The following is a 12,596-nucleotide window of genomic DNA, read 5'->3' on the forward strand; positions in this document are numbered from 1 at the left end:
TTTGGCACTTCCAATTAACAGAACAGTCACGTATCAGGGTCCATGTGAGTCTGTCTGTATGCTCCATTACCGTTGCCAGTTTGGTTTCTCACCGCAGAATTTGTATATAGCTTGTGCTGAATATAGTGTGAATTGAACCTGTATAAATGTGAGCAACAGCATATGACCATCTACTCCAGCCACAACTACTGTATTTCACTAGTCGACAGGCCACAGTCATTAAGCGAGTCATTATTTTTGTGCATTGCTGTGGGGGGAAGGAGGGAGCATTCCTGTGAGTTGACCTGACAGCGAGCTTCAGAGGTGTGTGCTGAGGGGGGAAATGCACATTTAGAATTATTGAAATATTTTGAAAATGAGACTATAAGCCAAATGTTTGCTCAAGACACATTAAAGGCGTAATTTAAAATCCCATCGGTAGCATCTGACAGCTTTCCTGCCCACAGCATTACACAGTCTGTAAATACATAGTTTGTGATAGGAGAAGAATTCCAAGTGCATTTATTTGTCTCTGAATTCTACAGTTCCCTGGGACTTCGTCAAATTTAGGGGGTATGAAGATGTTTTTCATAGATCCTTTACATTTTTTTTAAGCTATATGTTAAATTTTATTGTCTCTGTGTGTCTATGCAGACATCACAATGTATTTATTATAATAAAACTTAGTAACTATCTATGTGTCTGATAATACAAAACCATTGTTTAATGAGCTGCTATCTAAATCATGTTTACACAGGGGCTGAATCCTGTCTTTATGGCTATTGAATAAAGTGCAGATGCGGAGTGAGAGGCACGCACCTGGGAAACAATTTAAAAGGGGCATAGCAGAGAAAGTGCTAGAAAGATTGATACAGTGGTAACAACAGTTAGGTAATATTGTATGAATTTAAAAGTATATTTTATACTTTTTCCTTTTCTAGATATAACAGTATTTTTAAATTAAAAAACAAAACAAAACAAGGATATTTGCCCTGATTGAGTTTTGACAGTTCTTGCATTAATTTTCTCATTCTTTGCAACCAGCTTTACCTTCACTCAAAGGATTTGATTTTGATTATATGAAAATTCTTGCCCAGGGTTATTAATCCTTTTCCAACTCAAGCAGCCATGTTCCTTTCCCAGAACTCACAATTCCACTTAGTAAAGTGATTGTGCCAGTGTCTCCCTGAGTCTAGGGTGACTTTCCATCTATTGTCTGAAGAAGTTGGGGCATAAGGATTGATTATGAGTTGGAATAGTAACTGTCTGAACAGAGCAAATGGGAACTGCTTTTCTGAATGTGTTAGATGCTGGTATATTTGAGGACAAGAGGCAGGGGAATGGACGTGGTCTGTGGGGCCTCCCACACAGTCCAGGCTCACTGGGCAGTGCGGAGCATCCCTGTGTGGCTGCTCAGTGCAGAACTGTAGGCACAGCTTAGTAGCACAGAGTAGCTAGTGCTACTCTGCTTCTCCCTGCTGGCCTTGGCCCCTACGTACCAAACAAAGCAGTCCTCTTCCAGGCAGGTGTCTGTAGTTTCTCTTGCTCAGCAGCTGGCACCTGTGGCTGGGGTCTGCCTCCTTTTCTCTTGCTCTGACCTGTTCACTCTCCTTGAGCACATTCCCTATGTATCCTCTTCTGGGCTCTTCCATGTGATTATCACTCCAGTTGCCATTGCTTTCTCAGTACTGTTCCTCAGTAGCTTCAATTTCCATGATACCATTAGAAAAGGTGGCTGTGGGCCCTGCTGAGGAACACGATGCCCAGCTTTCACACACTTGGCTGCAGCCAATTTCACAAGCATACTGATCATCAAGGCAAAAGGAGGAACCAGCCTGAGGAAGATTGCTGAAACGGGCTGATGCATGCCTGGTTGCTGGCTGAAGTTTACATGAGTCGGGGTGACTTATTTCTACTCCTTTTGTGTCTACCACTGCGTATATATTAACAAAGAAGTTACTTCCTTCCAATATTTGCTCTGAATGCGTGTGGGTGATGTCTGTTTGAAATAGAAGTAGGATTTAGTTTAGGTTCAGTTCTGGGTTTGTTACAACTTTGACATTTTGGACTAGTAAAATGTGTTGTGCTGTGCTTAAAAGTAAAATACAAGCTTGTTTTCTTTGGCATAGTGTCAACATATTGGCAACCAATTGCAATTATTCTCCACGACAATTAGCACAGATTTTTAACCTTAACTCTTAGCAACAATTTCAGGAATTTTACCTTTGAAATTTGGAAAAGTTAAAAGTAAAAACAAAACAAAACAGAATTAAGAATCTTTGTTATTCTTTATCTCAGTAAGGAATACACTTAAGATTTTTTTCTTTTATTTCAATGATAACTGTTTGCCACCTAACTGAGGAGAAAACAGGGGTTTAACACTAAGAAAGTTAAAGATGTGGGTTGAGAACATCTCTTTCCAGACTATTCCAATAAATGTCTAAATGCACTACACACAACGGGAAAACACCCCGGTTGTTTTCCCGTTTGACAGCCAGATGCGCAGGGTCAGCCCTTAGAAGTATAGAAAGCCTCATCCTTACAAGTGTAAATACCAGGAAACCCTCAGATCCAGCATTACTTGACACTCTTGGTGGTATGCAGTTGTTCTTCCGAATGTTGACCAAGGAGCACTGTGCAAGATCTCAACTTGGCATTTTAGACAAATTTGAAATGAGCATCAGAAGTTACCGCCACGACTGCCTTACTTTGTAAATAAAAGGAGTCGCAGCCTATTGCCAGGGCATAGTAGCACAAGTCTGTAATCTCAAGACCTCGGGAGGCTGAGGCAGGAGAATTCCAAGTTTTAAGGTGTCGTGGGCTATATAGTGAGGCTGTATCCCAAAAGAGAAATAAAGTAGGGGAGGGGATTCAGGCCCGCCAATAGCTTATATGTCTTACCTACTTGGTCTTAAAATCCAGAAAACATCATCTTCCCACTCCCAGAATTTTTGCCCTTATATGCCAGAAAAAGAGAAAAAGTTAGCATCACATTTAAAACATATACAAACAATTTAAAAAGCTCGTTTAGTTCCTACTGGTTTTACTGCTTAAGGCTTTCCTGTATGTCCTTTCACATGTCTGTAGGCAGGATCACATTTAGTGGAAACTGGCTAAGATGAGTTTCAATGAGCTCTTAGTATTTTTAAATACTCAGAGGAAGAGGTTGCACAACATGCCTTATTAATTGAAAACATGTGTTTTATAACATTCCTTCCTTGAAAAAGAGCATTACCTACTCTTGTGATTTCATGGGGGATGATCCATGAACATGTTCCAGTGTCAACAGAAGGTGTGGTCTCTGCCAATCAGCTCATCCATGGTTTAGCAGAGCCCTCCCATTTATGTGTAGGTATACAAGGTAGATTTGGCCCAAATATTTCAGTGACTGTGTATGCTTATGGGCAAAGGAAGTGCCCACATAAATAACAAGTAAGCCAGCCAAAAAGGATCAGCTTGAAGCAACCATTTCTTTTTCAAATTTGTAAGTGGGATTTTGCTCCTATTAAAAATGATCTAAGGGGGCTAAAGAGATGGACCTCTTCCAGAGGTCCTGAGTTCAATTCCCAGCACCTATATGGTGGCTCACAGCCATGTATAACGTGATCTGACACTCTCTTCTGTATGATGCCCTCATCTGTCATAGAGAACTCATGTACATTAAATAAATTTGTAAATACTTTTTAAAAATGATCTAAGCATTTATACTGACGACAAGATATTAGAATTTTTTTCCTTTGAGGTACATGGCTTATTTACACACATCCCTTGCTTAGTATGTCCGTGGTTTCTTAGATAGCCAGACATTTCCTCCTCTCCCTGCATGCAATGCTGCTGGATTAGTACTCACCTTCAAACCACCCATACTTGTCATTTCAGATCCAATGTGTTGCTTAACATAGCGTACAAACTTGTTCTAAAGGCTCTAAACAAAAGCTGGCAGACGCCCTTTAGTAAGCCCTGGCATATATTATCTACTCTTAAGACACCCATGTCCATCTAGAAATTCCCACTTTTAACAGAAAGGAAGGGGATTGACCATTCTTGCACAGGCCTTGTCCTCACAGAGCCATTCTGCCTGAAGCTTGATAAAATTCCAGTGAGCTGAATCCTGACACGGAAATGGACCACATTCCCACGCATCAGTGTGAAGTGCAGGAGGCTCTCTGAGCTTCAGGCACAGGAGTCCGGGAAGGGGCGTGCTTATGTGAAGCTGTTCTTGTATCAGGCACAGTTGCTGCATGTGGGAGACTGTGTAAACTGTGTTTTACGGATGCTAATTTCTGGTGTGTTGACTGAAACTCAGAGTTGGCTGCTGTTGGACTTATGTTCTTATTATGATTGTCTGTGTCTGTGCTGTTTGGCCAAAGCACCTTTTAGGTTGCTTTTGTTGGTTCCACTGTACTGCCAAGAGGATTAATTATGAGCTCCTAGAAAAAATAAAAACAGCCATTTCCTTTCATCAGACTGAAAGATAATTCTCTATACTAAAGCCAGTTCATTAATTATCCCAAATATTTGTAAGATGATGGCTTTGAAATGAATCCTAAACTTTAGAGAGTAGCACAAAAGGGAAATACACAAAAATTATATCATATCATCATATATCATATATCATATATCATATATCATATATCACATATCACATATAATCATATCATCCCAGACTGCACAAAATAATATATATGAGACTGGTCTTGGATGTAATGGATTTGCCTTTAAGGAGGAGAAAAATCCACGTATCATTTTTATGAAGCCCATTAAACATTTCAGTTTACTAACCTACTTAAATAGTGGTCTTATATTACAAAAAAAATTAATGTCATAATTCTAAGCCATTTATTTCCTTCTTAACTTACATGGGCCAGAGCATGGTAAGACCCCCAGAATCAGAGAACATCTCAGAATTTGCTGTCTCAAGTTGTCCCTTATGTTTGTTCGTAACACTTGCTTATTAATGTGCAGTTACAGTTGCAGTTTTTGTTACTTTAAGGCACTTAACCAGAATGCTGAGCTCCGGAGTCGGCTGAACAGAATACACTCAGAATCTACCATCTGTGATCACGTTGTCAGTGTAAATATTATCCCTAGCCCCGATGAGGTAAGGCTCATTATTAGTGGATATAGAATACCTTTTTAATGGTGTCTAAATCACTGCATATATTCTCCTATTTTAAACAGTTATTTTCTGTTAATAATATTCTATCTCATGTCAGAAACAGCTCAGTAGTCTTTGAAGTAAAAAGATGTAGGTGAACTTGATATCATTTATTTTTGGTGGTCACTGTCTCTCTTACTTATTTCTATGTTCACCTGATGTCACCAAATATTTAATTTATATACCTATCCCAGCTTGTTCATTTTCTGCATCTGTCCTGTCCTTCATTTAATATGTTCATTATCAACAAATGTCTGATGAAATGTTGAAAAAAACATTTTAGCTGAGAAATTGTTAAATAAACAATTGCTTTCAGGTTTCTTTGGAGGGCGTTGTGTTGGGGAAGGAGCTACCTGCTCTTGCTAAAAACAAAGCCAAGGGTGCTGCTAGGGTCCTTCATGACAGCTCAGACCATCAAAGCCAGCAGGGACTGCAAGTGTAGCTCAGTGGCAGGCTGCTTGTCTAGCCAACAGAGGTCCTGGGTTTAGCTAACGGGTGTCAAGGGAAAACTCACGGTGCTGGGCACTGCACTGAGCAGTTTGCATTGTGCTGTCGCAAGTCACTTTCAACAACCCTCCATAAGAACTATTCTATTTTTCTTTGATATTGAAGAAATGGCATGAAAATAGAAAAACATAAAGAATGCAGGCTAAAATGCATAGGAGCTTTTGTCAAATTGCTATGTAATGCTCATGAGCTTTGTGTATGGCAATGCATCTAGCAAACTAATGCTAATGAGTTTAAGCTAAGGCTAAGGTCATATTTGCACAAAAGCCATATATTTTATTCTAAGTCATTCTCAGTGTTCTGCTTGAAATATCCTAAGGCATCTTACCTTTGGCTTAAGTTGTCCACATATTCCCATTCATCTTCAGGGTCCTGCTGAACTTGAATCACACCTATATACACTCAATTGCGCAGAGTCTAGGAATACTTCTAAAATTTACCACTTTAAAAAACATTCAGAGCCAGCAGGGTGACTCAGCAAGTCAAGGATGGCACTTGCCACCAAGCCTGATGACCTGAGTTCAGTCTCTAGGGAGCCACAGAGTGGAAGAAAGAGTAGATTGCTGTAGATTGTCCTCAGACCCTCCCACCATGCACATGTATGTGTGCCCCCATATGTACACCCAGTAAATAAATGAAAAATTTAAAGTTACTCTATAATCCTTAATTGGACTCTTCAAACTGAAAAGTGAATTGGAATATATAGTATATTCTTAAAATTTTTTTTCTGGGTCTGGATGGCTCAGTGGTTAAGAGCACTGACTGCTCTTCCAGAGGTCCTGAGTTCAATTCCCAGCGACCACATGGTGGCTTATAACCATCTGTAATGGGATCTGATGCCCTCTTCTGGTGTGTCTGAAGAGAGCAACAGTGTACTCCTATACATAAAAAATAAATAAATAAATCTTTAAAAAAATTTTTTTCTGAGTAATGTTTGTACCATTGCACATATAAACAATATTTTACTTGAAATGACATTCAGTAGTCTAGACTTGTTTCATTGTTTTAAAATTCATGATTTAATTGGAAATTTAATTATATATATCCTATTTGAGAAATTAATCTTATACATTATCTGCTTAGCTGTCTCTAGAAGTTTCTGTAAATTCTTCTTGAGGCTTAATTTACTGCTTAGACCATAACTAGTAATGATAGGCCTAAGACTACAGTCAGTTGACATTTTTAATAGAGGTTTCACCTGTTACTTTCCATTTGATATCAGTAGGGCATCGTCTTGAAATCAAATTGTAACATCGCCGTCTTTCAACTCTGCCTTTTGGAGTCTCTAGACACGGCAGATGGAATCATACATGATGGCAAGCGAAACCTTGTCACTGGTGTTAACAGACAGTTTGGCATTCTCTGGAAACCATCTGATTCATTTGGAGGAATAGCAGTGCTTATAGGAGGGAAAACATGATTCTGTCATATGCTTCTCTCTCCTGTAGCCTGGTGAGCAAATCCATGTCAACCTCCCTCTGTCGCAGCAGGTGGCCAATGAGAGCCGCCTCTCCATGTCAGAATCTGTGTCAGAGTTCTTCGATGCCCAAGAGGTGCTTCTGTCTGCAAGTTCATCAGAGAATGAGGTAGGTTCCTGGGTGTGTCCACCTCATGTGCTTACAACTGTGAGTTTGGGTAAAGCCCTAAGACTGTGGGACTCTGAGCTGTCATATGTGTTTATCTCACAGGAATAGATGCTCACATTAAAGCAGAGCCAAAGTGTGTAAGCCACGGTGCTTCCCAGTCCCTGGGCTGAAAGCGTTTCTGGGCTGAAACTCTGCCTCTTAACTTGGATGAGTAAAGGGAAATAATCAAACTTATATGTTCCAAAGTAACCAAACCAGCAGTATCTGAGGTCATTGTGAGGGCCACTCGGTAATGCAGAAAGGATGGGAGAAATGGAAGACTATTTTCTGTTCGGTGATTTAACAGTTCTCTAAGACAAATCTGGTCGTGTCCCAGTCCCCAGTATTCTTAGAATAACAATTTATCTGTCACACAAAAATGCTAATAATCTGATCTCTGTACTCAGGTGTAGCCTCATGTTCCTTTGTGTTCTAGATCCTTCCAGCAGCCAAAGGAGTGATTCCTGGAGTTTTCAGTTTGCTAAAGATGTTATAACAAAGAGAAGTAGTCTTTTATACGACCCACACTGGAAAGAACTGGACTGCGTACCTCTCCATGTGCCCTGTGTTTTAGAGGTTTTCAAATATAGCAGCTTTAATCACATCTTCTTCCCTTACCACAATACTCAGGAATAGGCCAAGAAATAAACTCAAATGGTAGTCACCACGATGTTCTCAGAGTTGTTACTCCTCTTCCTCTTGCTCCGGGGTCAGTCTAACCTGCTCCAGCCTCTTGAGTGTCCTCTAGAAAGCTCCTTGAGCCTTCACACTAACACATGTGACAAACTCACCTAGTTGAGTCCAGCACAGATGTGTGGATCCCAGTCACAGTTGCAGGGTACATGCAGGTTGTGTGTTCTATTCTGCAGTGGCCAGTGGAGACAGGTCCTCTGCACTTGGCATCCATGCTGGCCGGAGAGTTTCTCCCAGAAATATGTGTTAGCTTCTCCCCACAGACACAGTCTAATTCCTTCCTCAGAAGCCACCTTGACCTGCCTGCAGCAGTATTTCTGTTTCCCTCTCTCCCCTAGCCCTTGGTATGCCTTGTTTATTTCTCCCCCGGCCCCCCGAGTTAGCATTCCCCAACACAGTTTGTTTCATCTATTTCACTTGTATTTTGTGTGTTTCTACCTCTACCTGTGCAAGTCCCACAAAGGTAGAGACGTCACTGTTTTGTCTCTGCAACAGTCCGGTGACTTCACTAAGTCTTTGCTAACTGAATGAAGGGAGATGTTCTTTCAGGTCATTCACCCACAATGCTTCTGAGAGGTGCTCACATCAAAGTTTACCTGACTGGGAATGTGGTAGCTACTAGTCCATTTACTTAACGAGTCCTCAGAACCCTTTCAGAAAATCGTCTACTAAAAGCTACATCATTTGTTTTAAAAAGATGGCCTACTTTTTTCCAGAATGATCTACCAGCCTAGTGTCTGCTTTAAAACTTGTGTCTACAGGGACATGCCTAGTCAATCACTTTTAGAATATAGTCTCTGATTTATTTTTGAACCCAGAAGTTCAGAACCAAAATATTTTGCTCCAGCCCTTTTAGCTCACAGGCAAGACACAGACCTTTGTAATACCCCAGGATCTTGATCTGTGTATAGGACCACGTGAGAGGACCACAGCAAACAACCCAGCTCCCATTGCTGCACACAAACATGGGATGTGTGTACCTCTGACTCATGTCCACGGTCTGCAGGACTCTACATGAGAGATAATGTATCATTTATGACACAGTAGTTTAGGAGAAATCAGAAGAGTGTGCTTAAGCATGGCTGTTGGCTTAACAAATACCAACAACAAACAAGATGGCAATATACATTCAATTCTGGTAGGCACTTTGTCTCCTTGAGCGAGGTTAATTTTAGAGCAGCAGTTCTCTGCCTGGGGATCTCAACCCCATTAGGGGCCGAACCACCCTTTAACAGGGGTCCCATATCAGAAATCCTGCATATCAGATATAGTAGCAAAATTACATTTATGAAGTAGCAATGAAATAATTTTATGGCTGGAGGGTCACCACAACATGAGGAACTGCATTAAAGAGTTGCAGTGTTAGGAAGGTTGAGAACCACTATTTTAGAGAAATTGGGTAAAAGATTGATTGGCCTCTTCTTCCCTACAAGTTAATGAGCTCAGCTTTACAGAGCCCGGTAGTGTTCCCTCTAGCTCTCTTGCAACCAGTGAGAACTGTGGAGACCACGTAGAGGGGAAACACATGAATAAGAAAAAATGTTCTTAAAATTTATTTATTTATATGTAACTACACTGTAGCTGTCTTCAGACACTCCAGAAGAGGGTGTCAGATCTTGTTATGGATGGTTATGAGCGCCATGTGGTTGCTGGGATTTGATCTCAGGACCTTCAGAAAAGCAGTCAGTGCTCTTAACCACTGAGCCATCTCTCCAGCCCATAAAAAATGTTCTTATTCTCAACTTTCCATGTTTATAGACCTCACATGCAAAAGTAAAATTCCTACTGCCCTAACCCATATGTACAGTCTTGTCAGGATATCATGTGAAATATGTGAACTCTTTTCAACCCTGGTATTTATTTACTTAGTCTCTCTCTCTCTCTCTCTCTCTCTCTCTCTCTCTCTCTCCCTCTCTGTATATGTATGTGTGTCTGTGTGTGTGACTGTGTATGGGGCTATGTGTATATGTGTTCTTATATGTGCATGCCTCTGGGCGTTTCTTTGTGTACATACACATGTATGTACAGAAGCCAGAGGTCTACTTCCAGTATCTTCTTCCGTTTCTCTCCATCTCATTTTTTGAGACACATTCTGTCCCTGAGCCCTGTGTTCATTGATTTGTCTAGGCTGCCTGCAGACTCTGTCTCCTCTCCTCCATTGCTGGGATTTCAGGTACATGCACCACATCCAGTTTTTACATGGATGCTAGGAATCTGATTTCAGGTCCTTTATGCTTGTACAACAAACACTCTACTGACTGATCAACCCTTCAACCCTAAAATCATCAACAAATCTGGAAATATTAGAAATTAAAAATTAGTTAAAATATTTTTAGCAGTATTGGAGATCAACCCCAGGGCCTTGAGAATGCTAGGTAAACTCTCTACCATTTAGCTGTGCACTCAACCCTGATAGTTTTTATCATATTAAAATTTAAAACTCTAAGTAGCAAAATGTCGACATAAACAAAGTTTAAAAAAAAAAAAAGATAGGTTGCAAACTGGGAAAATGCAGTGTATACGATAACAGAAAACTGTTGAAAGACGAGCAGGTTTACAAAGAGCTTACCCATCATCGTCTGACACAGAGGAGGCACCTGCATGCTGGTTCATCTCTGTATTCCATCAGTGCACAGTAAATGTGCTGCCTTTCCCAATGCTAATGAAGAGCTCCATCTCTTGTAAGGCAAAATGTGTTCAGAACACTGCAAAACCAAAGACCCAGATATGCTGGGCGTAATTGCAGCCCCAGCATTTGCGAAGCACAGGTAGGAAGCTCACTGCAAGTGGTCCAGCTTATTCTACACAATGAATTCTGGGCTAGCCAGAGCTATGGAGCAAGACCCTCAAGGCACCAAAAACACAAATGTCAAACAAAGAGTGTTCATCCTTGTCAGTAGTGAGGATGCATGCAGTGTGTGTTTATGCTGCCATTCTAAGGTTCGGGGGATGAAGCCTACTGAATGGTCCTGTAGGTGATGGCTGTGCAGGTGATTTTCAAACTCTGTTTGCCCCCATGGACTTCCTAATACTTTTACAGTAGGGATGCTTTGGTTTTAGATGCTGTTCTTTGCACTTTGAAGACAGTAAAGAGAGCCTGTTTTCCTGCTTGAAGTGGAGACATTGGTTTCCCAATTATTAACTGTTCCAGTGCCCTTACTTAACCGCTCTGACTCTCTGTACCTCACATTGTTCCTTAATTTTGCTCTCGGTTTGGGTTTCATTTTAGTTTTTTGTTCATTTGTTTTTGCAGTATTGAGGCTTGAACCTAGGGCTTACACATGCTAAATAGGCAGTCCACCACTGAGCTGTCGCCCTACGCCCGCTGCTTTCATGGATGCTCCATTATTTTTTTCATGAAGACAATGACTTAATGTTTGATACTGTCCCCATCCTCCTATAAGTTGGCAGATCCTAGGCTTACTAGGGCTTCTTACCTAGATCTGTGTAGCATCTGCTCACCTCACCTCTTTAAAGGAAGCTGCAGCTGCAAGCATCTTGTGGACAACTAAGCCTGACTCTGTGTGGACTCCCTTGCAGCTTGTTGAGTTTTAATGGTCCTTCAGGTTGTCTGAAAAACCTATCATCACTGTTGTGCTAAATTCCTGTCTCCCTGTGCTTGGCTACAGTCACTCTTGACTTCCCAGCAGTCCTTGGGTAAATGTTTCCCTAATTGTTCTTACCTTTGCCTCTCCCTCCCTCCTGTGCTTTGTCTCAATGACTGGGAAACGCCTCTTCTTTCTTTGACATCTCCCACACCCTCTGCTCAGTAACACTGCTCTGGGCAGACTATCTGGAGTCCTCTGGGTAGAGACACAGGCCTTCTTTTATGTATATGTGCTGTGTACTTAATTTTCCTGAATTAAGCATACTGGCTTCTCCCACCTTAGCTAAGACAGGAGCTACGTTTTGTTTTTTTGTTTGGTTTTGGTTTTTTTGTTTTCCAAGACAAGGTTTCTATGTGTAGCCCTGGCTGTCCTAGAACTAGATTTGTAGATCAGGCTGGCCCCAGACTCACAGAGATCCTCCTGCCTCTGCCTCCCAAGTGCTGGGATTAAAGGCATGTGACACCACCGCCAAGGAGCTACTTCAAAACAGCGGTTCCTCTCTAGCATCCTGTAGAAGACACTCAGGTATTCTTTCACTGAGATATCTGCTGTTTTTGAATGAGAGTTGGCTACTTTTAACCATCTGGTGATCTGAGCTCTCCAGGCAAGAGTCCTAAGAAGCACGCTCACCACCTCTCGCCCTTCCTTCCTTAGGCTTCTGATGATGAGTCCTACATCAGCGACGTGAGTGACAACATATCTGAGGACAACACCAGTGTCGCCGACAACATTTCTCGGCAAAGTACGCATCGTTTGAGTGTCTGGGTTGTTCTATCTACATGCTACATTCTAACCGTGGCGAATTGGGCGTCAGCCATTCCCTCCTCTCCCTCAGCAGTTATTCAATTTAATATTCATAGCTTCTCTTTTCCATAATCTATCCAGGTGGCAATTATGAAAATCTGTTGGGTATGTGGTTAAGCAGAGAAGGTTTACCTCTAGTTATTAAAAATCCCTCCTGTTAGCCGGGCGGTGGTGGCGCACGCCTTTAATCCCAGCACTTGGGAGGCAGAGGCAGGCGGATTT

The 12,596-nt window shown here is 41.4% G+C and overlaps 1 protein-coding gene across 9 annotated transcripts in view; it reads left to right on the forward strand.

Annotated features, from left to right (window-relative positions):
• Nucleotides 1–12,596, forward strand: part of Osbpl6 (oxysterol binding protein like 6) — a 194,222-nt gene that overhangs the window by 169,071 nt on the left and 12,555 nt on the right. For 8 of the 9 annotated variants that reach the window (XM_031370696.1, XM_031370699.1, XM_031370700.1 and 5 more), the window contains 3 exons: nt 4,973–5,080; nt 7,093–7,230; nt 12,225–12,312. In XM_031370696.1, the coding sequence (XP_031226556.1) occupies nt 4,973–5,080; nt 7,093–7,230; nt 12,225–12,312 (334 nt within the window). The remainder of the gene's footprint in view (nt 1–4,972; nt 5,081–7,092; nt 7,231–12,224; nt 12,313–12,596) is intronic. The other variant, XM_031370702.1, reaches the window with a different exon arrangement.

Source organism: Mastomys coucha, unplaced genomic scaffold (assembly GCF_008632895.1).
Source record: "Mastomys coucha isolate ucsf_1 unplaced genomic scaffold, UCSF_Mcou_1 pScaffold15, whole genome shotgun sequence".
NCBI lineage: Eukaryota > Metazoa > Chordata > Mammalia > Rodentia > Muridae > Mastomys > Mastomys coucha.